At 50.3% G+C, this 25,771-nt stretch overlaps 1 protein-coding gene and 1 long non-coding RNA gene across 3 annotated transcripts in view; one reads left to right on the top strand and one right to left on the bottom strand.

Annotated features, from left to right (window-relative positions):
- Window positions 1-1,655: 1,655 nt before the first annotated feature.
- On the top strand, window positions 1,656-20,818 carry LPAR4 (lysophosphatidic acid receptor 4). Of its 2 annotated transcripts, none has more exons than XM_064158986.1 (2): window positions 1,656-2,058; window positions 19,153-20,818. In XM_064158986.1, the coding sequence occupies exon 2, from the start codon at window positions 19,306-19,308 to the stop codon at window positions 20,350-20,352; it is 1,047 nt and encodes a 348-aa protein (XP_064015056.1). In that variant the 5' UTR covers window positions 1,656-2,058; window positions 19,153-19,305; the 3' UTR covers window positions 20,353-20,818. The 2 variants fall into 2 exon arrangements, with proteins under 2 accessions (XP_064015056.1, XP_064015057.1); XM_064158987.1 differs by lacking the exon at window positions 1,656-2,058 and adding an exon at window positions 2,649-3,065.
- Window positions 4,878-25,771, bottom strand: part of LOC135183787 (uncharacterized) — a 40,963-nt gene continuing 20,069 nt past the window's right edge. The window contains exons 2-3 of the long non-coding RNA XR_010305720.1: window positions 15,660-15,762; window positions 4,878-5,343 (exon numbers count right to left, since the gene is read on the bottom strand). This is a non-coding gene — a long non-coding RNA (uncharacterized LOC135183787). The remainder of the gene's footprint in view (window positions 5,344-15,659; window positions 15,763-25,771) is intronic.

Genomic DNA, 25,771 nt, shown 5'->3' with positions numbered 1-25,771 from the left:
GAGGAGAGATGAAGAGCCCAGGAGTCTATTCGATGTTTTTCCATTAGAAAGAAAACACTTGCCTGTAGCTGTAACCAACGAGAGAGGCAGCCACCTCCTTCTGCTTGTGTGTGCTTGGCAAATAAACCAATGCTAAGGGGACTTTGCTGGAAATGTTTGTACTTGATCTACAAAACCACACAAAATACATTGATAGGGCAGCATTTGGCCTCTTTAAGCTGGTGTGGGGAAGGGTAAAGGCTTCCATGTATTGCTGTATGAAATGTGCCTTGGTGGGGAGCAGGAATATATTGCTCTGGGGATATTTTCTTTCTTGTTGATAACAAAACCTTTTTTTGTCCCACGGGAGATTGTTGTTGTTATGCTCTCTAGAGGCTGGAGAGTAGCATCGTGGCTCAATTTAAGAGGTTGTACTTGTCCAGCTTCTAATTTTGGCTACAGCCAGCAGAAAAGGATGCACCTTTTTAGAAAGAAAAGCCCCAGATTAACAGGTGACTGAGTAACCTGCTCACTGGAGATGCTTTGAATTCAGCAGCAACCACAGATGGGTTGGAACCACTACCATGGCTTACAGAATCACAGAATTTCTTGGATTGGAACAGCCCTTCAAGCTCATCAAGTCCAATCATTAGTTTCACACTGACAAGTCCTTGGCTAAACCAAATCCCTCAGCACAACATCTAATCACTGTGAATCGCTGTGGTTGGAAAGGACCACCAGGATAAGCCAGTCCAAAAGAAAGAAGGTTTGGAAAGAAGGAATCCACGGTGGTAAAATATACCACCCTCAGTATCCTGTTAGGTTAGAGCTAACATTATAAAGAGGAGTTCCTGGAAGTCCTTAAAGTTTTCCATAGCTGAAGACTTTTGTTAGGAGTGTTTAATTAAAACAAGAGAGAAGGCAGACATCCCAGATAGGTCCAGCTGCCTGCTTGGATGCCAACAGCATCGAAGGTGGTACAGGTGTGACATTCTGGCTAAACACTTAAGCAACACAGCAGATTAGTTTTCCTTCCAAGATTTACGCTGCATTTAATCTTGAAGGAGGACTCAGTCTGCTCTCTGATGGCTTTGCCCAGCGCCTGGTAGTTTTGGAGGGTGAGACACGAGATGCTAATCTGCAAAAGGTTTCCGGTGTGCTCCTTCTAACCTGTATCAGAATACCCAGTTTCAAACCATCCAAACCATTCTTCTCTCCCAAAAGGGGCGATTTGAAATGCAGAGGTGGTGTTTAATCGGTCCCGACTGAGAGCACTCACTCGCATAAGAATGAGCCCCCGGGGGCGGTGGTGAAAAGCTCTTCCACAATACCCGAGCGACCAGGATTTCCAGGCAGCCAGCCTAAAAATGCCCACAAGGCACGAGGGGCCAAGCCCGATTTCTCTAAGCGAGTTTTCTGGGTGGATTTTGCATCCCGAGCCTTCTGCCGGCCCCCATACTCACCCCCACACTTAACACACGAGCGACTTCAGCAGCCCCTTTCACAGTTTACTCAGACCGTCTGTCACCTTCGCCAGCTGAAAAGGGGCAAAGAGACCTTTGACCAGGAGGAGCAGGCAAAATCTGCACCCTCCCCACTTGCGATCCCAATCCGTGCTCGCGTTCTGATGGGTTTCATTAAGCCGTGAGCCCTCGGAGGGGTTAGCTGTTACATGAGATGCTCAGGAAGTTATTTGCATGGGCTGGATAAAAGCCTGCGGCAGCTGGGCGTGCTGCACAAGCGAGTCAGAGCCCGCTGGATCGGCCACCAGCCCAAGGAATAGCATTAGTTCCAGCTTCACAATGAGTTGTTTACTGGCCTTGGCTGCCTGTGGGAACAGCCGAGAAGAGCGGAGGAAAAGGAGAGACAAACACAATGCGAGCGAGAGGCGTTAGGTGGGAGGCTGGGCTCTAACAGCTCGCTCAGGAGGTGAAACCTATGGACCTGGAGAGGGCTGGAAAAGGAACAGAAGGGCACCGGCTGCTCCGCAGCGTACACAGGCTGAGGCAAACAAGCCATCTGTGCATGACTCCTGCTGCCAGAAGAGCCTCGTCCCTAGCCGAAGGGCTGATGTTAAAGGTAAGAGATAAAAGTAACGAGCTTTTAGCGGGTTTGAGTGGCTGGGCTGGCAGGCAGGCAGGCGGCAGCGGCAGCTCTCGGGGAGGAGAGCTGCACAGGAGGAGCAGCCACTTCCCCGGGGTCTTTGGAGTGATGTCCCTGGACCTTTGAAAGCCTCCAGCTTTTCCAGCAGGAACCCGAGGCTTTCAGAGCAAACTGCTGGGGCACACGAGTCCAGACAGTTCCAGCCAGCTCCTCTGAGAAGATTTAAGACAAACAACAACTCTCAGCCTAACCCAAGAGCCATTTCTAAATCCGTGCAGAAAGACACTTTTCTGGCCAGCTTTGGTTTGCAGCTTCCTAGTCTTTACTCAGTGCTTTCCTGATTCCCAGCTCCCCCCTCTCCTCCTCCTCCTCACTTTGTTATTGGAAGGAAAACCCTAGATGTAACCAGCTTTCCCCCCTGCTCGTTCCCATCCCCGGCATGGAGGCTCTGGCGGGCTGTGTCCGCCAGCTAATTGCTCAGGAAATCCGCGTTCCCTATTGTCGGGCTGTCCTTAAGCTGCTAATTCTGAACGGGGAGCTGCTGGCTGGCCCGGGCAGTGCTCTGGGAGGGAAGAGTGCTCTGGAAGGGAATACAGCCCCGGCTGAGACCCGGGCGCGGGGCGGGCTCAGGAACTAATAATACAGCCCCGGTCCAATGGAAAGCGATTCCCGTGGAGACCCCCAGGAGCTGCCGCAGCCCACAGACCCTGCCCAGACACAGGGCCCTTGCTGGCGTCCCGTTTCCCGAGACGCGATGGCTGCGGCGCTGAGCAGTTCTGTTTCCTCTCCGAACAAAGGGAAGGGGATCTCTACCGGTTGCTTTCGGCTTTAAAGATGAAGGAGTTAAGCGCGTAGGAAGCCGAAGCGGGGAAGCTCTTCGGTGCGGCACCGAGCACGGAACGGCGACATGGGGGCTGTCAGGGGGCACTCGGGCTGCGACCGCCGAGCCGCGGGCATGAGCCGGCCCCGGCCGCTCCGCCGCGGTAAGTCCCCGTCCCCTCCCTTCCCCAGGCGGCAGAGGCGCATCCGGATTTCACCTCGGCTCTGCGCGAAGCAGCGTGAGGCTTTCTGAAGGCTCAGGCCAATCTGTGGGAGGAAAGCGGCCGGGGCTGGGCTGGGCTTGTCCGTTTCAATGGAGATTAGCAGCGTTTTTACTACGGGGGCAGCTCTCCTGCCTCTGGCTGGAGCTGTGCGGCGGCGGGGATGGGATGGGAGAGGGGTACGGTTCTGTTGCGAGCGAGAAAAGACGAGCGCCAGGGTTGTGGGAAGGCATCGCGGTGCGAGCTGCTGCTCCAAACTGTTGCTGTGGAAATGGTTACAGTTCACATGGTAATCCTCATTGTGCCACCGCAGCTGACGAGTTCAGGACTTTTGTGTCTCTGTGTGCTTCAGGCTTGCCAAAAACGTTCTCGGTTAGGGCTTCTTTTGTGTGTGCGTTTGAAGCCGGTGTCATAAAGACACTTTAAGGTAAGCTGAAGACGGGGTTGTGTGTAAATGTGACTTAAACGCAGGCTTTTCGGCTTACAATGGTTACATGCTTTCGGCCTCATGTAATACGAGATCTGGTGCCACAAACGGCGTTAACAATTAGCAGTTAAGTTACATATGCTATGCTGCGAAACTTCTATTTATCACTTTGGCTTTCACTTGTGGCTAAAATCGACTCCTTTTAAAGCTCAGGGGCAAAATTCCTTGAGAGGAGAAAAAAAACCCACGAAACAACTTAAAAAAATCAAACATAGCTCTGAGGAGGCAGAAAAACTGGCGTCAGAAGTGAAAATGAATGATGAGCAATAGACTTAATCTAGAGGGGCAGCTGCTTGGAAGAAATAGGATTTTACACAATGCAACCCACGGCAGAAGAATTTGGAAGAGAAGCTTGGGGTTTTTTTTACATGACACTCCTTAAGCTCTTGTCTGAGGGGAGACAATTGTGTGGTTTGGTATTGTTTCCCCATAGAGACAGAACAGAAAAGCTCAGAGGATGGTTAAGTGCAAAGTTCACGGGTCGGTGATAAGGATATTCCTTCCTCACAGGACTTTTCCATCTTCTTTCCCTTCCTAGCATTCTGAAATGGGTAGGGAACTAAACTTGGTACTTTGAGGGGTTCAGAGCCTCTGGATTTTAAGAGAAAGTACTGGAAAAGATGAGAAGGAGGGGAAGGGTGGGGGAGGCTGAGCATATATTTCACTTTTATCCTTTGAGGTTTGAAATGAGGCTCCTCCTTAGCTGAAGGTAGGTCAGCATCAGTGTATTCTGACTTCTGGAGCTGACGGACAAACAGAACTAACAGCCGGGCACAGCTACCTGCTCACTTTGGTTCAGAGTAACAAGACAACAGAACAAGGAGTCTCAAGTTATGCCAGAGGAGGTCTAGGCTGGATGTTAGGAGGAAGTTGTTGGCAGAGAGAGTGATTGGCATTGGAATGGGCTGCCCAGGGAGGTAGCGGAGTCGCCATCCCTGGAGGTGTTGAAGCAAAGCCTGGATGAGGCACTTAGTGCCATGGTCTGGTTGATTGGCCAGCACTGGGTGCTAGGTTGGCCTGGCTGAGCTTGGAGGTCTCTTCCAACCTGGCTGATTCAATGAAAAGCTGTGAAAATGTGAAGTTTAAACACTCTCTGTGCCTGAACCCTACCAGAGAGAGGATGCGCTCTCGGTTGTAAGTTGGTTGCTCTCCTCCAGCCTGGCACCTCATGGCTGGAGCACAAGAGCAGGAATTCAAGTGATTTTACTCAAACTTTGGGCCAGATCCTGGGGAAAGGATGTCCTGTAGGAAAGGATGTTACATCTGAAATAGAGGGTGAGAGAAGATTGCCCCCTGGGGAGAGAACAATGTATCTGGACAATGTGGGACTTGGTTATTGTGCCATAGCACTTAGAGCATGGCCGCTTGCAGCCATATGTGTTTATGCCAATGTCTGTGATGCATCTGTGCAGGCTGCAGGTCACCCTGGTTAAAGCTTATTTGAGTACCAGGGCTCTATTTACTGGTCTGAGTGGTGCTGGGCACCACAGATGATGTGATGGTCCCAGTCTAATGACTCAGTGTTCCTGGATCACAAATGAGACACCAGAATGCTGAGCTGGGTGAGGATAGCTCCTGGAGCACGATCTCCAGCCTCAGTAGGTCTTTCCAGGTCAAGCGTGCGTGCAGAGACTCACTCTGCTACTTCACACATTGCTCCTCCTTTGTAAATAAGGATCCAGTTTAATCTCAGGGAAGGGGAGCCACCACCTTTCACAAAAGGCAAATTCTTTCCTGGAAAAGAGGAGCTCTTTATTAATGAGAACAGACAGTGGCTCTGCAAGACTTCCTCTAATGCATCATCTTCTCAATTCAGCCCTATAAAAGGGGGTAAAGATCCACACTGCTTTGGAGCCAAGCTAGCCTCAGCTGACCCCAGCTGCAAGGAAAGTTCTCTGAATTATTTGCAACAGTTTGGTTTGGTTTTGTAGCAAAAAGGAAAGTCTCTTTATCTTGGCCAGGGAAACTGAGGGACATTCATCAGGCTCTAAGCCGTGAGACAAAGGTGCATGCTAGCAAGAGACCAGATTGCTTTCTCTGTACATAACATGATGTCATCATATTTTGAGTACCTATTACGCCTATAAACAGACAGAAGCTCTTATTTTCATCTAATAATAGTCCCATTTTAGTTTCTTGAATCTGCAGATAAGGCATCTTCTGCTCCAGAACCCACTGCCTTTTAGATGGTGATTGGAAATGACCACGCTCAGCAGTAAAAGCAGCATCCCTTACACAGTGTCCCAGTGTCATTCTAATCCTCTCATTTTTAGGGATCTAATTTCTAAGAAACTTCATTCACTGGCTCTGATTTGGTTATTTTTGTATTGTGAAGTGATTTCTTACTTTAAAGCATTAGTGCAAATGTGCCCTCTGAAAAGGGCTACTGAAAAGCAGCATAGCCTCATGCCGTGCATCCTCATGCCTTCTTTCGTCATACACCATGGAATATTTGCCAGGATCTTCATGGTTTTCCCCAGAGGGGAGGGGATGGAGATGGTATGAAAACCCTAGTTGTGCCTTCAGACTTCTTGCTGAGGTATGTGCACCAAGGTGAAGCAGGAGCCCAGCAGCCTCAGAAAGTGACCATCCATCCATCTCCAGCACTCAAATTGCATGAGCCTAAGGCTGACAATACCTACCCAGTCCATGCTGGGTTGGCAGAAGGGAGTCCTCAAGCCTTTCCTTTTCCTCTTCCCAGGAAAAAAACAACAACAAAACCAGCAACCTAAAAACCAATCCGAGTGAAGAAAGCTCTATTTTGTCAACTTCTGCCAGTAAGTAAATGCAGAGCACAAGAATTCCTTGTGACAAGCAGCACCATCACTTGCCTATGCTTGGGAGGACTCTAATGGGCCGATGAGGCAAGAATTGCCTCTCCAAAACCTGTGGTCATCTTTAGGCTCACTTCTCTTTGTATTTCATTACTCTGTTTATATGAACTTTCCTTCCTTTCTTTCTGCCAAAAGTGCAGTCTGCACTCTGAGCTGGGTGCCTGCTGCATGTTTGAGCCCCTTCAGAGCTGCTGGGAGACATTAATCCCTGATTTATGGCTCTGTGACTGAGATTTATCAGTTTATTGTGAGTAAGAGTTAATTTAGGTTATCTTCTATAATGCTATCTTCCTTGGAGGCTCGTTTAGCCCCATGATTATGGATTCTTCAATGAGTTTTGTCCTGAACACCTCTTGCCCCACTGAAAAACCATGCTCAGCACCCACAAGGAAACCTGTTGTAGATCCCTGTGCCCAACGGAGCTTTCAGAAGCTGAAATGGGTGTTTGTGCTGCGGTGCCGGCTGGCTGGCAGCTCCTTGGTGCTAATGTATGCAAAGGGGAAAATAAAAAGCTTACAATTTTCTTTTGGATAAACAGAGGTGAAAGTTCAGCTGTGCTTCAGCAAAGGGTTTGCAGAGGAACCGGCCCGGAGACGATGCTTGAGTGAAAGGAGAGCTTCATGCAGCAGCAGGCACCTAGTGTAATGGCAATAAGGAGCCAAAAAGCCAAGCAGTCACCAAGGAACCACTGGAAATGGTGTCAGAGCAAGGAAAGAAAGGAAGCTTTCTGGGCAGAATGCTGCCTGGAGAGAGCTTTGGAACTGTAAGCAAATAAACTGAGTCTTGTTGTTGGATTCAGGGAAACAGGAGTCTCTTAGTTTGTATTTTTTTTTCCCAGCCATGCTTTGTAAATAAGCAGGACTACAAAGACACAGCCACCTCCATCACCAGCTTCTCCTCCTGACTGAAAACTGCCTAGTCAAAGGGTCTAACTCAGCTTTTTGGCAGCTCTTTCTCTTTGCATCCAGCTCTTCTCTATTATAAAAGTGATCTGCTTTTAGTGAGAGACCTGAGGTTAAAATCATTCCAGCATTCCTATAGCCCTCCATCATCACAGCGAGTTTCTCTGCAAGCAAAAAAGTCCCTAGTTAAGAGAGTAAAATAATGCAACCTTCGGAGTGAATTCTGTCACTTCTGGGCTGTGGAGCAGACCCTCTGAAAGCAGCAGTGCATGAGGAAGGCCAAAGCACATCAAGGGTTAAAGGGATGATGTAAAAGGAGAGAGACATTCCCAGTGAAAACAAAAAGAGAGTCATGCCCTGAGGATCAGTGTCTGAATCTGGGGTAAGTCGGTTCACTATTCTCTTCAGAAGGAAACATTTTAATTAGCTCAATACAAAACAGATACAGCACAGAGGAGTCACCACGAGCAGGAAATGCTTTGTAAGTCTCAGAGGACAGTTAAGAGACAACGGCAGTGCTGACCAATTAAAAGAAAAGGAGAAAAAAGGACAACAATGCCTTTAGGATTAGGTCCCATAGGCTCCGGTTTCCACCTCCCCACTTCGTCTTAGAGAATGATTAAATTGGGGTTCTGCAGAAATTCCCGCACTGAGTTCCAAGCAGCAGAAAGTAGCTGGAGGGTCTGCAAGGCTCCTGGACAATCAAAGCCACAGAAAGTAGCTGGAGGGTCTGCAAGGCTCCTGGACAATCAAAGCCACAGAAAGTAGCTGGAGGATCTGCAAGGTTCCTGGACAATCAAAGCCACAGAAAGTAGCTGGAGGGTCTGCAAGGCTCCTGGACAATCAAAGCCACAGAAAGTAGCTGGAGGGTCTGCAAGGCTCCTGGACAATCAAAGCCACAGAAAGTAGCTGGAGGGTCTGCAAGGCTCCTGGACAATCAAAGCTACCTCGCCTAAGAAGGAAAAGGAGCAGTCCTACCTTGTCCCAGCAGGTTCTTGGGGTCACTCCTGACGGCTGAGTGAAGGGAGATGCCTCATAAGCTCCCTTGTTTTGTTTTGCTTCTCTCAAAGAGGATTTGAAGAGCAGAGAGTGAAACCTGACTGAAAGTAACCAAGGATTTCACCTTCCCACCAGGTGTGGTCAGATGCTACTACAGCACAGCAAAGAGTGGGAAAGGAAAGTCGCAAGGCTAAGGAGGAGCCTTGCACAATAAGTGTCAAAGCCATGAATAGGAGCTTCCTGCCTTGGCTCCTATGCTAATCACCAGAGAGCGTCCCCCTTTTGCCCAGCATACCAACTAGGCATTCACTCTGATAAAACCCAGGGAAGAATGGCTCTTTGAAGCGACAGAAACCTTTGCTGGACTTCAAAGTCTCACTTCTGTCTACTTATTTTTTCTTTTTTTCCCCTTACTGTTCTCAAATACATCACTTAGGATTAGTAAATGAAAGAGACTAAAGCATTTCTGCTGGCCATAGCTTCATATCATCAATAGTGCTTTGTTTACAGCCAGCTGCTTCGTTTCCCACTGTCTAATCCCTCCCTTTCTCCTGCTCCTGCCACACCGGGGAAGAAACACAGCCAAACCACAGAAACCCAGCATGATGGGGGTTGGAAGGCACCTCTGGGGATCATCCAGGCCAACCCTGCCTGCTAAATGCCCAATGGCATCCTGGCCTAGATCAGGAACAGTGTGGCCAGTAGGACAAGGGAGGTTATTCTGCCCCTGTGCTCAGCACTGCTCAGGCCACACCTTGAGTGCTGTGTCCAGTTCTGGGTCCTTCAATTCAAGAGAGATGTTGAGGTGCTGGAAGGTGTCCAGAGAAGAGCAGCAAGGCTGGGGAGGGGCCCAGAGCACAGCCCTGTAAGGAGAGGCTGAGGGAGCTGGGGGTGTGCAGCCTGCAGCAGAGGAGGCTCAGGGCTGACCTCATTGCTGTCTGTGCTCCCTGAAGGGAGGCTGTAGCCAGGTGGGGTTGGGCTCTTCTGCCAGGCAAGCAGCAACAGAAGAAGGGGACACAGTGTGAAATTGTGCCAGGGGAGGTCTAGGCTGGATGTTCTGAGGAAGTTGTTGGCAGAGAGAGTGATTGGTATTGGAATGGGCTGCCCAGGGAGGTGGTGGAGTCACCATCCCTGGAGATGTTCAAGTAAAGCTTGGCTGGGGCACTAAGTGCCATGGTCTGGTTGATTGGATAGGGCTGGGTTGGACTGGCTGAGCCTGGGGGTCTCTTCCAACCTGCTTGATTCTATGATAAAGCAGGGTCACCTACAGGAGCTTGCCAAGTGGATTTGCAGTCTCTCCAGAGAAGACCCCACCACCTCTCTGAGCAGCACCCATTCCAAGGCTCCAGCACACTCACAGGAACAACATTTTTCCTTCTGTTCAGATGCAATCTCCTGATTTCACTTTGTGCCCATTGCCCCTTGTCTTGTAACTGGGCACCACTGAAAACAGCCTAGCACTGTCTTCTTGACCCCTGCTCCCTTTAGTTATCGATCATCACTGCTCAGATCCCCTCTCAGGCTGATCTTCTCCAGGCCAAACAGCCCCAGGGCTCTCAGCATCTTTGTAGCCTGCCAGGACCTTTCTGGGTGGCATCCCTTCCCTCAAGTGAGAGCTGAACAAGTGACAATTGGCAGAAAAATTTACAGAGAGGAAAAGTTCCTTGCTGATCTGTCAAGTACATTTATCCATTAAGAATATGGGTTCCAACAGCTGTAGTCAGTCTGCACCTGCCTGTAGTGTTTAGCCCAGAAGATTCCAACTCCTGTAGCCTCACATAGAAAGACCTATGCAAAATTCCTCCCCAGACAACTCCTCCACCACTATCTGTGTTGAGCCTTCTGCATAAAGTGGAATGAAGGAGGGAAACATGCCCTGAGAAATCGAAGAAACAATGAAGTTTGTGAAGGCTGTGAAGCCACAGCCTTGTGAACTCAGTGCTGGGGGTGAACTGTATGATCACTGCAACAAGTGGGCGAGTAACAGGGAAGCAAAATGAATGTAGCTCTTATCAAGAGAAGGCATAAAGCAGGGAAAATAGTTATTTCCAAAGTCAGGATCAGAGCTCAACAACACTCAACAAGTGCTGCCATAAGCTAGAGCCACTGCTGGCCAAAGTCCAGGTGAACCCCCTGAGCCCCAGCAACCCCATCCTGCGAGGCATCAGCTTTGGGCTTCTCTAGCTTCACAACCTCTGGCTTACAAGAGCTGACCTGAGTACACAGAGTGATAACCTAGAAAGAGATCCTTCAGATTGGAGAGCTTTTCACATTTGGTTTGTATCAGATCTCAGCAGAGAAGGCTGAGCAGTGCTGAATTACTTCAGTGAAGGCACACAGGATATCCTATGTATTCAGACTTGATATGGTTACACCTCTCATGAAAAACAACCTGAGGAGGCAAAAATGTCAGTCCCAAACTTCACACTTCTTTTTTTCTTGACTAGGTTTGATGGCCTTGGAGAGGATGGGATGTGTAGGAGGCAGAAAGAAAGGATTTTGTAGAATGACAGAATCAGATTTTCAAGTCTGCTCTTTACACAGAATCCCAGCACGATGGGGGTTGGAAGACACCTGTGGGCATCATCCAGGCCAGCCCCCCTGCTAAAGCAGGCCCACCCACAGCAGCCTGCCCAGGATCACAATGTCTAGGTGGGTTCAATGTCTCTCCAGAGAAGGGGACTCCATGAGCTCTCTGGGCAGCCTGCTCCAGCGTTCCAGAGCCCTCACAGGAAAGAAGTTTCTCCTTACATTCAGATGGAACCTCCTGGGTTCCAGTTTGTGCCTGCTGCCCCTTCTCACATCACTGGGCATGGCCAAAATAAGTCTGGTCCCATCTTCTTGCCCCCACCTCTTAGCACTCAGCAGGGATCTCCTCAACTACATTGGGTTGCCCAGAGCTCTGTCCAGCCTCACATTGAATATCTCCAGGGATGAGGCCTCAACCATCTCCCTGGGCAACCTGTTCCAGTGTTCCACTATGCTCATGGTAAAGACTTTCCTCCTAACATCCAATTTAAATCTACTCTTCTCTAATTTGAAGCCTTTGCCCCTCATCCTATCCCTGCAGACCTTTGCAAACAGTCCCTCTGTAGCCTTCTTGTAGCCCCTTCAGGTACTGGCAAGCTGCTATTAGGTATCCCTGGAGCATTCTCTTCTCCAGGCTGAACAACCCCAGCTCCCTCACCCTGTCCTCATAGCAGAGGTGTTCCAGCCCCCTGATCATTTTCTTCTGGACCCACTCAATCAGCTCAGATGATCTTTGTGGTTCCTTCCCACTCAAACCACTCTAAGATTCTATAATACTCCTCCCCTCATTTCCTCCCCCTTATTTTAGATACAGGATGTCAAGCTTTTTCCTGCCTGATAAAGGTTTTCTCCCTTAGATTAAATTTAGCATTTTAAAATCATAGAATCATTTTGGTTGGGGAAAAAAAACTTTAGATAATGGATGGACTCAATGGCCTTAAACTGCACCAAGCCCAGTATGGAACCAATATACATGAGCATTGTATGGGCCCAGTCCTGTTCAATATCTTCATTGATGATCTGGAGCAGGGGACTGAGTAACTTTGCAGATGACACCAAGCTATAGGAGCAGCTGTGGAGCTGTTGGAGGGTAGGAGAGCCCTGCACAGGAACCTCGCCAGGCTGGATGGGCAGAGGCCAATGGAATGAGACTGAACAAGGCCAAGTGCAGGGTTCTACACTTTGGCCACAACAACCCCAAGCAGCACTACAGGCTGGGGACAGAGTGGCTGAGAGCAGCCAGACAGAGAGGGACCTGGGGGTGTTGGTAGAGAGAAGCTGAGGCAGCAGTGCCCAGGTGGGCAGCAGAGCCAATGGCATCCTGGGCTGGCTCAGGAGCAGTGTGGGCAGCAGGACAAGGGAGGTTCTTCTGCCCCTGTGTTCAGCACTGCTCAGGCCACACCTTGAGTGCTGTGTCCAGTTCTGGGCTCCTCCATTGCAGAGAAATATTGAGGTGCTGGAAGGTGTTTGGAGAAGGGCAGCAAGGCTGGGGAGGGGCCTGGAGCAGAGCCCTGTGAGGAGAGGCTGAGGGAGCTGGGGGTGTGCAGCCTGCAGCAGAGGAGGCTCAGGGCAGAGCTCATTGCTGTCTGCAGCTCCCTGAAGGGAGGCTGTAGCCAGGTGGGGTTGGGCTCTGCTGCCAGGCAAGCAACAACAGAAGAAGGAGACAGAGTCTCAAGGTGTGCCAGGGGAGGTCTAGGCTGGATGTTAGGAGGAAGTTGTTGTCAGAGAGAGTGATTGGCATTGGAATGGGCTGCCCAGGGAGGTGGTGGAGTGGCCGTGCCTGGACGTGTTGAAGCCAAGCCTGGCTGGGGCACTTAGTGCCATGGTCTGGTTGCTTGGGCAGGGCTGGGTGCTAGGTTGGACTGGCTGAGCTTGGAGGTCTCCTCCAACCTGCTTCATTCTATGAAGTGCATTGGTAGAGATTTCCTTTTCACAGCCAGTCACTAGCAATGGTGAAGGTGGTGTGCACAAAGAGCATCCTGCTGCTTTAATCCTTAGTGGAAAGGAAAGAAAGTGACTTTTACATTCAGAAAACTCAGGCTATAAACTCAAGCTGCAGAGTAAAGGATGTGGCTGAGTTTCAAAGCAACTTGTCAGCTTGTTTAAACACCTCAGTGTTGGAAGGTAAACAACTTGAGCCTGCGTTTTAATAACTATGACTTCATTAGGCAGTTGCTGGCAGGCAATTCTCATTCAGCCCTGACAGCGAACTGGGGATTTTACCACGTGGTTGTCTGCTGCTGAGCAGGGCAAAAGAAGAATGAAGTGATGCAGCACCTTTTCTCCTGTGTAACCAGTATCTGGGTCAGGCTGCTGGCAGCAGTCAAGGTGAGCATTTCAAAGCTGCAGTGTCAGGCTGTGTTTTGAGACACAGCCAAAATCCTGGGCATGGACTGGAAAGTGGGGTTTCCATCTGCCTCCGAGGCACTCAGCCCTCTGAGGTTCTGAAGGACACCTAATCCCTCTCAAAGTCTGGCTCCAGACGTGAAGCCTGGCCAGGGAGAGCCTGGCACACCTGTTATTTACACTCTGCAAAAGGATCTGCTTATGGGGGCTACATTTCATGCTGATGGAGATAGCATGAAGCCTCTTTCTCTACTGAAGGGCAGTTCCCAGCCAAGAAACGACTGCATCAGGCTGAGGGTTAAGCCAAGAGGCACAGCTACTCCTGTTAAAGCTCATGTGTGCTTTTGAGTCCAATTAAGCTCTTGTTTAAAGACAACTCAACTGGGAGATTATTTAGATTATCAGGTACTCAAAGTGTACCTTGGAGATTTAACTAGGACATCTTATCATAGAATCTTACAACCAGCCAGGTAGGAAGAGACCTCCAAGCTCATCCAGCCCAACCTAGCACCCAGCCCTGGCCAGTCAACCAGACCATGGCACTAAGTGCCCCAGCCAGGCTTGGCTTCAACACCTCCAGGCACAGAGACTCCACCACCTCCCTGGGCAGCCCATTCCAATGCCAATCACTCTCTCTGCCAACAGCTTCCTCCTCACATCCAGCCTAGACCTCCCCTGGCACAGCTTGAGACTGTGTCCCCTTGTTCTATTGCTGTTTGCCTGGGAGAAGAGCCCAACCCCACCTGGCTTGACCAGTCTAAATGTTTGGTGTCTTTCTGAGGCAATTTGTCAGTCACGTTCACTTAACCATGAATTTTGTTGGAAGAACACTGTGTTAAGTGCAAAACACAAAGGGGTGCAAGGAATGTTTTGCTCTGCCCATCTGTCCCCAAAGCCCTGTACAGTTTGCACCATGAGTTTCCACCCACAGGTGCTGTGGAGAAAGCCCCAGCATGAGATTTGCCTCCTCTCTCATTGCCACCTAATCAGCAGTGATCAAATAAGGGCTTCTCTACTGCTGGTCTGAACATTTGCTAATGAAGGAAACCATCACAGATGTACTGTTAAAAAACTAAAATGAAAGACAAGGTAGAAGGAGCTCCTGCAGCTGGAGCAGGGACTCCCCAGTAATCAGTCCAGGCTGGGGGATGAGTCACAGAACCATTGGGACTGGAACAGACCTCTGAGAACATCAAGTCCAGCCTACCACCCAACACCACCACACCAACGAGACTGTGACTCTAAGTGCCTCAGAGAACAGTTTAGGTTGGAAGGGACCTCAAAGCTCAGCCAGTCCCAACCCCCCCTGTAGGCAGGGACACCTCCCACTAGAACAGGTCACTCAAGGCCTCATCCAGCCTGGCCTTGAACACCTCTGGGGAGGGAACATCCACGACCTCCTTGGGCAGCCTGTGCCAGTGTCTCACCACCCTCACTACAAAGAACTTCCAATCTTTCCTTAGACATCTCCAGGGACATTAACTCCACCACCTCCCTGGGCAGTCTGTTCCAGTGCCTAATTACCCTTTCCATGAGGAAGTGCATCCTAATTTGCAGCCTAAACCTCCTTGGTGCAGTTTCAGACCATGCCCTCTTGCCCTGTCACAAGTTGCCTGGGAGAAGAGCTTGACCCCCACAGAACCATGCAGGCTGCCAAAGCCCCTCAGGATCACCAAGGCCAGCCTAGAACCCTGCTCTGCAAGAGTCACCTTAAACCACAGCCCCAAGCACCACATCCAAACCACCCTTACACACAGCCAGCCTGGGTGACTCCACCACCCCCCTGGGCAGCTCATTCCAGTCCCTGACCACTCTCTCAGTGAAAAACTTTCTCCTAGTGTCCAATCTAAACCCACCCAGCCTCAGCTTGAGGCCATTCCCCCTTGTTCTGTCCCCAATTCCCTGTGAGCAGAGCCCAGCAGCAGCCTCTCCACAATGTCCCTTCAGGTAGCTGTAGATAGCAATGAGGTCTGCCCTCAGCCTCCTCTGTTTCACACTAACCATCCCCAGCTCCTTCAGTTGCTCCTCATCAGGTTCATTCTCCAGGCCCCTCCTCAGCTTCATTGCCCTCCTCTGGACCTGCTCCAGCACCTCCATATCTCTCTTGTATTGCAGTGCCCAAACCTCACCTAACTACAACTTCCTTTTAGGCAGTTGTAGAGAGTGATCAGGTCCCCTCTAAGCCTCCTCTTCTCCAGACTGAACACCCCCAGCTCCCTCAAGCCTCTCCTGACACGACCTTCCCTCCAGCCCTCTCCCCAGTCTCACTGCTCTCCTCTGGACCCCCTCCAGCATTGCAACTCAAACCTGCCTCGCTCTGGTGACGGAGACTTTCCAACTCCTTATTGCCCCAGGCACTGCAAACAGTACTTCAAACAGCCAGGAGAACACCAGGATAGCTCAGAAGGCTGATTTCATTTCTAACCAGCAGCACACTTACCTCTGCCCTGCACTTCTCTGCTGCCTGCTGCTTGGGGGCCAAGTCTCATGGGAATGAGGTTCATGAGGTCTCCCAGATTCCAGGTTCTGATCCTTTGTGAAGGCTAGAAAAGAAATGAAGGTGTCAGTGCAGCTTTACAGAGAGGCCTCTCCTCTGAGCATTTCTTATTTACTTTCTCTTGGAAGAAATGCCTTTATTTTATGGCAGAAATTCAAGGGGAAGAAGTTGCAGCACTTGCCAGAGGTCCAACAGGAGCTTCGAAATACACTGCTGAAGTACATCACTGTTTGGGTTGGTTTCCCTTGGAAAAAGAGGTGTGAGGATGCATCTGTCTTCCAGGAGAGAATCACAGAATGCCTCAAGTTGGACACAGACCCTCACTCTGATATGGGTCAAGAACTGGCTGGAGGGCCAAGCCCAGAGAGTGGTGGTCAATGGTGCCACAGCCAGCTGGCACCAGTGGTGTGCCCCAGGGATCAGAGATGGGCCCAATCCTGTTCAATCTCTTTACTGATCATCTGGAGCAGGAGATTGAGTCCAGCATCAGTGAGTTTGCAGATGACACCAAGCTAGGAGCAGGTGTGGAGCTGTTGGAGGGTAGGAGAGCTCTGCAGAGGGACCCGGCCAGGCTGCATGGGTGGGCAGAGGCCAAGGGGATGAGATTGAACAAGGCCAAGTGTAGGGTTCTACACTTTGGCCACAACAACCCCAAGCAGCACTACAGGCTTGGAACAGAGTGGCTGAGAGCAGCCAGACAGAGAGGGAGCTGGGGGTGCTGGTAGAGAGGAGCTGGAGATGAGGAGGCAGCAGTGCCCAGGTGGGCAGCAGAGCCAATGGCATCCTGGGCTGGCTCAGGAGCAGTGTGGGCAGCAGGACAAGGGAGGTTCTTGTGCCTCTGTGCTCAGCACTGCTCAGGCCACCCCTTGAGTGCTGTGTCCAGTTCTGGGCTCCTCCATTCAAGAGAGATGCTGAGGTGCTGGAAGGTGTCCAGAGAAGGGCATCAAGGCTGGGGAGGGGCCTGGAGCAGAGCCCTGTGAGGAGAGGCTGAGGGAGCTGGGGGTGTGCAGCCTGCAGCAGAGGAGGCTCAGGGCAGAGCTCATTGCTGGCTACAACTACCTGAAGGGAGGCTGTAGCCAGGTGGGGTTGGGCTCTGCTGCCAGACAAGCAGCAACAGAACAGTGAAAAAGAAAGTGTTGCTGTTGTCTGGTCTGAGTCTTTCTGGTTTACCTCCAGCCCAGCAGCCCCTGTCCTCTCACTCAGGCCCTGCTGTCCCCAGCGTGCTCACAGCCTGCGCTCTGTAACCCAAGGCTGCAGAGAGGCCTTCTGCAGGCTGAGCAACCCCAGGCTGCCCTCCCAGCAGGCAGCTGCCAGCCCTCCTGTCATTGCTGCAGCCCCTCTGGACCCACCCCAGCAGGTCCCTGTCTCTGCTGTGCTGAGGGCACCAGAGCTGGCCCCAGCACTGCAGGTGAGGGTTCAGCAGAGTGGAGCAGAGGGGCAGAATCCCCTCCCTTGACCTGCAGCCCAGAACATGGCTGATCTCTGGGCTGTGAGTGCACATCAATGGCTCATGTCCAGCTTTTCACCCACTGGCACCCCCAAGTCTTCTCTGCTTGGCTGCTCTCCATCCTTTCATGCCCCAGCCCACGGGGGACAGTGGGAGCCAGGCCAACTGAGATGCAGAACCTCATAACAGAGCCCCACTTAGCCAGGTCCTCTTGTGTGGCTGCTGTCCCTCAGGTGTGTCAACTGCACCTCTAGCTCAGTGTCACTTGCACACTTGCTGAGGAGTGCACTGGATCCCAAGTGATTAACATGCTTTTGGCTTTTTTTTAACCATGGAATCATAAAATCAGGCAGGTTGGAAGAGAGCTCCAAGCTCATCCAGTCCAACCTAGCACCCAGCCCTGGCCAATCAACCAGACCATGGCACTAAGTGCCCCAGCCAGGCTTGGCTTCAGCACCTCCAGGCATACAGACTCCACCACCTCCCTGGGCAGCCCATTCCAATGCCAATCACTCTCTCTGCCAACAACTCCCTCCTGACACTTTGCTAACATAGGTTGATGATTCTTTAAATACTTTATCAAAGGTTTGGAGCTTTTCTAATAGTTCTGCAACCAAAAGAAGGACAAAAACCAAGAGAGCTTCCATCGAATCATAGAGTCAGTCAGGGTTGGAAGGGACCACAAGGATCATCTAGCTCCAACCCCCCCCTGCCATGGGCAGGGACACCCTCCCCTAGAGCAGGCTGCCCACAGCCTCATCCATTCTGGCCTTAAACACCTCCAGGGATGGGGCCTCAACCACCTCCCTGGGCAGCCCATTCCTTTTCTGCACAGCTAAAAGCCAGCACTAAACCTTTCGGTTCCTTTCCCCTCTCATTACCAGTTGAAGTGAACATTTTTGGCTGACTCTATGCCTTGGTAATACCATGGGTCCATGATTTAATTTCTTTCCAAACACACTGAGCCAATTCCATCTCGAAGTTTAAAGAAAACCCTTTCCAGGTGGAAAGTTGGAATCAGCTATGGACTCTCCTTCCTAATGGGAGGATGAGGGATGATGAGGGAAGGAAAGGCTTGAGTACAGTAGCTGCTGTGTTCAACTTTGGAAACCCCCAATAGTGGAATGTATAAAGACTACCTTGAAAACTAATTACTGGTTTTGTTTGCACATCTATTCATTGGGGAAGGAAAAAAGTTCTTTCCTGTGAGGGTGCTGGAGCCATGAAGCAGGCTGCCCAGGGGGGTTGTGGAGTCTCCTTCTCTGGAGAGATTCCAAACCCATCTGGACATTGCGATCCTGGGCAGCCTGCTTTGGGGTGGCTCTCTTATAGCCGGGGGGATTGGACTGGATGATCTCCAGAAGTCCCTTCCAAACCCAAACTGTACTGCGTTCAGTTTTGGGCTCCCCAGTTTAAGAGGGACAGAGATCTGCTAGAGAGGGTCCAGCAGAGGGCTATGAGGATGATGAGGGGACTGGAGCACTGCTTGAGGAGGAGAGGCTGAGGGACCTGGAGCTGTTGAATCTGGAGAAGACTGAGAAGGGATCTAATGTCTATAAATATCTGAGGGGTCAGAGTCAGGGGCGGGGGGACAGGCTCTGCTCACTGCTCCCTGGGGTAGGACAAGCAGCAATGGATGGAAGCTGCAGCACAGGAGGTTCCAGATCAACACAAGGGGGAACTTCTTTACTGTAAGGGTCCCAGAGCCCTGGCACAGGCTGCCCAGAGAGGTTGTGGAGTCTCCTTCTCTGGAGCCTTTCCAGGCCTGTCTGGATGTGTTGCTGTGTGACCTGAGCTAGATTGCATGGTCCTGCTGTGGCAGAGGGGTTGGACTCAGTGATGTCTTTGTGTCCCTTCCCACCCCTGCCATCCTGTGAGCCTGTGATGCTACCGTGCTGGGATTCCAGGAAGTGTCTGTGTTGTCTTGCACAGCCACTTGAGGTGACAGCAGGTTGCAGGACTGATGGCATCTGTTTCTCTCCCCTTTAGGATGAAAGGATTCCCAACAGAGATGTGGTAGCGAGGCTCCAAGCAGCCTTCCTGGAAGGCGTTTCCTCGGGAAGAGAAGAGGTCGCTGCCCGATTTTATGGATGTCACTGAAGTAGACTTTGAAGTTCTTCGGGAGCACATCACAAGCTTGGCATGGGAAACCACAGCAACAACCATACCTGTTTGACAGATGATTCCTTTAAGTACAACTTGTACGGAGCCGTGTACAGCGTGGTCTTCATCCTGGGTTTGATCACTAACTGCGCCTCCCTCTTCGTCTTCTGCTTTCGCATGCGGATGCGCAGCGAGACTGCCATCTTCATGACCAACCTGGCCGTGTCGGACCTGCTCTTCGTCTTCACCTTGCCTTTTAAGATCTTCTACAACTTCAACAGGCACTGGCCCTTTGGAGACAGCCTGTGCAAGATCTCGGGCACGGCCTTCCTCACCAACATCTACGGGAGCATGCTGTTCCTCACCTGCATCAGCGTGGACCGCTTCCTCGCCATCGTCTACCCCTTCCGCTCTCGCACCATCCGCACCAGGAGGAACTCCGCCGTCGTCTGCGCCGGCGTTTGGATCCTGGTCCTCAGCGGTGGCATCTCGGCTTCCTTGTTCTCCACCACCAACGTTTCCAACAGCAGCACCACCTGTTTCGAAGGGTTTTCCAAGCGTATCTGGAAGACCTACCTGTCCAAGATCACTATATTTATTGAAGTGGTAGGCTTCATCATTCCTTTGCTACTCAACTTGACCTGCTCTTCTCTAGTTCTCAGGACGCTCCGGAAACCTGCCACCTTGTCTCAAATCGGGACAAACAAAGAGAAGGTGCTGAAAATGATCATTGTGCACGTGGCCATCTTCGTTGTCTGCTTCGTGCCATACAACTCCATACTTTTCTTGTATGCCCTTGTACGGTCCCAAGCAATAGCGAACTGCTCTCTGGAGAGGTTTGCCAGGACAATGTACCCCATCACCCTGTGCATCGCCACGATGAACTGCTGCTTCGACCCATTCATCTACTACTTTACATCAGAGTCCTTCCAGAAGTCCTTCAACATAAAACCCCAGATTAAAATGGATTCTCTTTTCAAGACTGAGACCCCTCTGACAAAGACTGCGCTACCAGCGCCGCAGGATGAAATAAGTGACCAGGCTATCACAAATGGAGGAGACCCAACCTCTGAGTCGCATTTCTAAGTGAGATGTTTACACCTGGAGTTATTTCCCACTGGCTTTTGAGTAACACCGTGTGAGAAAGCTCTTTCAGAGTACATGGGTTTAAGTGTGGTGTCTGTGAAGCTATGGGGGAATAACGAGACAGGTAGAGTAATTCTCACACTGGGATAGTCCCAACAGGTGAACATGAGATAAAAATCCTGCTGGGTCTCCTCTGGGAGATAGGTAACAATGCATGCACCAGCTAGAGGGAACAGAACAGCTTCTTTCATCTGAAGATGCCAACATTTGGCAATTATTTCCCCCACCCCACCCCAGCAGCTGATGTGGGACCAGTTGGAAAATAGAAAATTCTAATTTTCTTAGAGATACCTACCAATATTTCATTGCCTTCTGGAGATGCCTCAGCATATGTTAACTCAGTAACTTCCCACAATATGTATGTTTGCTTAAAAAAGCATAAATAAAAGCTTTTGGCTTTTCCTTATTTCACTGCAAGAGTTTGGCTAGATACAGGCACGCTGGACTGATGGCAAGGAGGGGGAATAACTGGTGTGAAGGTAGGCAAAACAGCTGCTGGCTGATAGAAAAGTAATGAGAAAAAGAAGGATGAATCAGGCAGTTCCAAAAGGAGAAGTTCCATTCTTGTCAGATGAAGCTGTCTTTTAATTTAACTGCAGCCCCTAGGGAGAGGTAAAAAGCTCTGCTGCACCTGGGCTTTGTCATCACAAGAGGCTGTGTGTGACTATTTCACAGAATCAGTCAGGGTTGGAAGGGACCACAAGGAGCAGCCAGTTCCAACCCCTTGCCATGCCCAGGGACACCCTACCCTAGAGCAGGCTGCACACAGCCTCAGCCAGCCTGGCCTCAAACACCTCCAGCCACGAGGCCTCAACCACCTCCCTGGGCAACCCATTCCAGCCTCTCACCACTCTCATGCTCAACAACTTCCTCCTCACATCCAGCCTGAACCTACCCCACCTCCAGCTTTGCTCCATTCCCCCCAGTCCTGGCACTCCCTCACTGCCTCAAAAGTCCCTCCCCAGATTTTTGTAGCTCCCCTTCAGATGCTGGAAGGCCATAAGAAGGTCACCTGGGAGCCTCCTCTGCTCCAGCCTGCACAGCCCCAACTCTTTCAGTCTGTGCTCACAGCAGAGCTGCTGCAGCCCTCTGAGCATCCTCCTGGCCCTGCTCTGGACACACTCCAGCATCTCCACATCCCTTTGGTAATAGAGGCTCCAGAGCTGGATGCAGTACTTCTGCTAAGGGCCAAAGTATGAAGTCAGCTGAAAGAAAAGGTCTGAAACCCTAAAGCTCCTGCAAGAGCAAATCTCTGGTTGGGGCATTGAGTGCAGCCGAAAGGCTGAAGAACCACCAAGTGCTGACCTTGAGCTGCTTACATTTCTTGTGCATGAGCAGATTGTTATGTCAAGCAGCCCTACTAAGGAGTGTGTTTGGACACAGACATCCAATTAAGAGAAGATCTTGTAAGTGATTGCTTGCTGGGTTTTGCTCTACAGCCAACTAATTAGGTGGTCTCAAAGTAACTTCAAAATAGAGTAACTCAAGTCAGCCACACTCTTGTCTTAGTTGTGACAGCACTGTTTGCTTGTTTCTCAATTCATCTATTACAGACCCTGCCTTTTATAGGCATAGAAATATGTAATCATAGAACTGTTTCACTTGGAAAAAAGCCTTTACAACCTAGGCCAACCATTACCTAACTCCGCCAGGTCCGGGGCTAAGTCATATCCCTCAGCACCTTCTCTGCATCCAGGGATGGTGATTCAACCACCTTCCTGGGGGGCCTGTTTCAGTGGTTGATAACCCATTCTATGGCAAAGTTTCCAACCTAAACCTCCCTTGGCACAGCTTGAGGCCATTTGCTTTCATCCTATCACTTGTAACTTGGCAGAAGATACCAACCCTCATGTTGCTGCCACCTTCTTTCAGGGAGCTGTAGAGAGCAAGAAGGTTCCTCCTCAGCCTCCTTTTCTCCAGACTAAACAACCCCAGCTCCCCAGACACTCCTGTTCTCCAGACCCTTCTCCATCTTGCTCTTCCCTGCACCTACTCCAGGACCTCAATGCCCTTCTGGAAATGAGGCTCCTAAAAACTGAACACAGTGCTTGAGGTGTGGCCTCACCAGTGCCAAGTACAAGGGCACAATCACTTCCCTGGCCCTTCTGGTCACACTGTTGCTGATATAGGCCAGGCTGCTGTTGGTCCTCTTGGCCACCTGAGCACACTGTTGCCAGGTCAGCTCTCTGCATCTCACTGCATGATTCACTTCTTGCCCTTGTTTCACATTTGAAGGTCTGTTGACTTGACAGGCTAAGTGTAAGACGCAGGAATGAGGAGAACAATTTCAGCCAAAGCAGTATGGCATTACTTGTTAGATCAGTAATTACATTTTCCATAGCCCAGCAAGCTGCCAAGAAGGACAAAGCATTAATTGAACAGCTGTTTTCCACTCAGCTATTTGTCTTAAGTCTCTCAGATCAAGCCTCATGAGATAGTGAGAGCTACGGATTGGATGAGATTACTACTTAAAGCAACCAGAGACTTTTAAAGTGTGAAAAGAATTCAGCTGCAAGGGGGGGGGGGAAAGGTTGCTGCTTTGAAGGGAATATTTATTTAGCATTACATTCACTTTTATTCAAAGTCAGCTGCTTACCAAGGCTAAGACAGACCCCAGAGATCATTTTATTTTAGTCCTAAAATGACCATTCATTATCCAGAGCCTCTAGGTTTTGGCTTTTGCTGCAGTCAATGATTTGATTGACTCAGTATATGCAGAGAGTATGAGAGCAGCCAAACGCATCTCAGCTCTCAGTTCCAGCTATGTCTACTAGAAGCTTGCACACAAGATTGGCTTGGTAGATTTTTTTTGCTCAGACAGCAGCAGGTTGGAGCAGAAAAAGAATGAAAACGAGGAGAGATCGTTCAGACATCACTGAGAAATGAGTTGGATGGGGCAGGACCAGGGCAGAATTAAGAGTGAATTTTTCAGCAGTTAGGAAAAGTTTAGCTCAAGCAGCAGCAAGAAGCTGTGTTTGAAGAAGCATCACTGTCATTTAACAGCACACAAAGAAAAGCATTGCCATGCTCCTTCCCTTCCCCTGCAGGCCTCAACAGAGCTCTTCAGACTCATGTTTCCTTTGGCTGATGAGTTCCTTTCAACACCTGCCTTAAAATGCTTCTACTTCAAAGATGTTGCTTCCCTACCTTCAGCTCGAAATGCAAGAGGGGTTTCACAGGCAGAGCTTTTGGCGTGCAGCAAACTGCCCTTCACCCCACAGCACTGTCAGGTGATGAAGGAGGGGTTGTGAAACCATCAACAGCTCTGACACACCCCACCTTGTTCCAGAGAGGTTGGACATCCCCCATTCCACTACCCTACCATTAAGTGGTTGGTAAAAATTGTGCTTAATCAGACAAGAGCACTGGTTTAGGACGGGAGAAAGATGGAATGACAGTGGGAGGAGTTCACTGAACAGCATTTAAAACCACCTCCCTAAGGCTGAGTGTTTGGGGTGTGCAGCCTGCAGAAAACAGGGCTCCACCAGGGCTTCCTGTAGCCTCCCTGTACTAAAAGGGACCTGTCAGAAAGCTGGGAGCAGACTTTTTAGCAGGGCCTGCTGTGACAAGACAAGAGGTGATGGGTTTATATTAAGAGGGAGGTGAAGACTAGATAGAAGGAGGAGTGTTTTTAAGCTGAGGATGATGAGACACTGGCCCAGGCTGCCTGGAGGGGTGGTAGATGCTCCAGCCCTGGAATCATTCCAGGTCAGGGTGCGTGGGGCTCTGAGCAACTAGCTCTAGTTGAAGATATCCCTCCTGAGTGCAGGGAGGTTGGACTAGATGAGCTTTAAAGAGCTCTTCCAACCCAAAGCAGTCTATAAGTTGCAACAAAAACATGTGGTACATAAATGCTCTTCTCTGAGCCAAATCCCTTCTTTATTTCAGCGTTGGATGCCAGCTTGCCCTCAGTGGCTAACGTGGAACTGCCAGCTTGTGAGTCTTACTTCAAAGCTGCTTCTTTCCACTTGCAAGCAGCAGCAAGATAAAACTCCTGAGTTACATGGGGCTTGGGAGACTCAGGGGCCAGAGCTTCTCTCTCTCCCAGAGGCAAGCAAGAGCAGAATTCAGCCTCAGAGCTTAGCAGTAGAGGAATTTCTTTTTCACAGAATGACAGGGGTTGGAAAGGACCTGGAAAGCTCATCCAGTCCAACCCCCTGCCAGAGTAGGAACACCTAGACCAGATCACACAGGAACACATCCAGGTGGGTTCTGAATATTTCCAGAGAGGGAGACTCCACAATGCCCCTGGGCAGTCAGTTCCAGGGTTCTGCCACCCTTACAGGGAGATAATTCCTCCTAATGTTTAAATGAAACTACCTCTGCCTCAGTTTCCACCCACTGCCCCTTGTCATTGGGCATCACCCAGCAGAGCCTGGGTCCAGCCTCCTGGTACTCACCCTGCACATTTATCAACATTGCTGAGGTCACCTCTCAGTCTCCTCTTCTCCCAGCAGCACAGCTCCAGCTCCCTCAGGGTCTCCTTGTAACAGAGATGTTCCATTTCCTTCAGCATCTTTGTGGCTCTGTGCTGGACTCTCTCAAGCAGTTCTATGTCCCTCTTGAACTGCTCTGGGCTCTCAAGCAGTTCTATGTCCCTCTTGAACTGTGTGTGTGGGGGGGGGCAGAACTGGACACATGTCCCTCTTGAACTGCACTGGACTCTCTCAAGCAGTTCTATGTCCCTCTTGAACTGCACTGGACTCTCTCAAGCAGTTCTATGTCCCTCTTGAACTGCACTGGACTCTCTCAAGCAGTTCTATGTCCCTCTTGAACTGCACTGGACTCTCTCAAGCAGTTCTATGTCCCTCTTGAACTGCACTGGACTCTCTCAAGCAGTTCTATGTCCCTCTTGAACTGCACTGGACTCTCTCAAGCAGTTCTATGTCCCTCTTGAACTGCACTGGACTCTCTCAAGCAGTTCTATGTCCCTCTTGAACTGGGGGGGCCCAGAACTGGACACATTACTCCAGATGTGGCCTCACCAGGGCAGGAATCCTGGAAGACCTTCTGCTCTGAGCTGCAGAGGCCTTCTTCTACTTAAATCCAAGAGAAGGGAAGGAAAAAAAACCCACCCAAACCCCAGGAAAATCTACCCTGGAAACCACTGTCCATGCTTCTTGAAGGAAATGTTAAAAGAGAGAAGGGAAAGAAGTGCCTGCAGCTGGCCAGGCTCCAGGCTGTAGGTACACAGCTTGACTGTAACCTGAGCATAATGGCTGTCTCTTTTTTTTTTCCTCCTAAGCAAAGCTTGTGCCAATGCTTACAAATTTCTGTTTGCAGTTTTATGGGGCAAGAGCTGTGGTTGATATTCTCACATAAAATGTAATACTATCATCATGTGCCAAAAGGCTAACTG

The sequence above is a fragment of the Pogoniulus pusillus genome, chromosome 19 (assembly GCF_015220805.1).
Source record: "Pogoniulus pusillus isolate bPogPus1 chromosome 19, bPogPus1.pri, whole genome shotgun sequence".
NCBI lineage: Eukaryota > Metazoa > Chordata > Aves > Piciformes > Lybiidae > Pogoniulus > Pogoniulus pusillus.
Note: the sequence above shows the minus strand (reverse complement) of the source record. Positions and strands in the feature narration are given on the sequence as shown.

Coding starts and splice junctions, on each gene's coding strand:
- LPAR4 (XM_064158986.1), top strand. CDS start 19,306: ATGGGAAACCACAGCAACAACCATACCTGTTTGACAGATGATTCCTTT.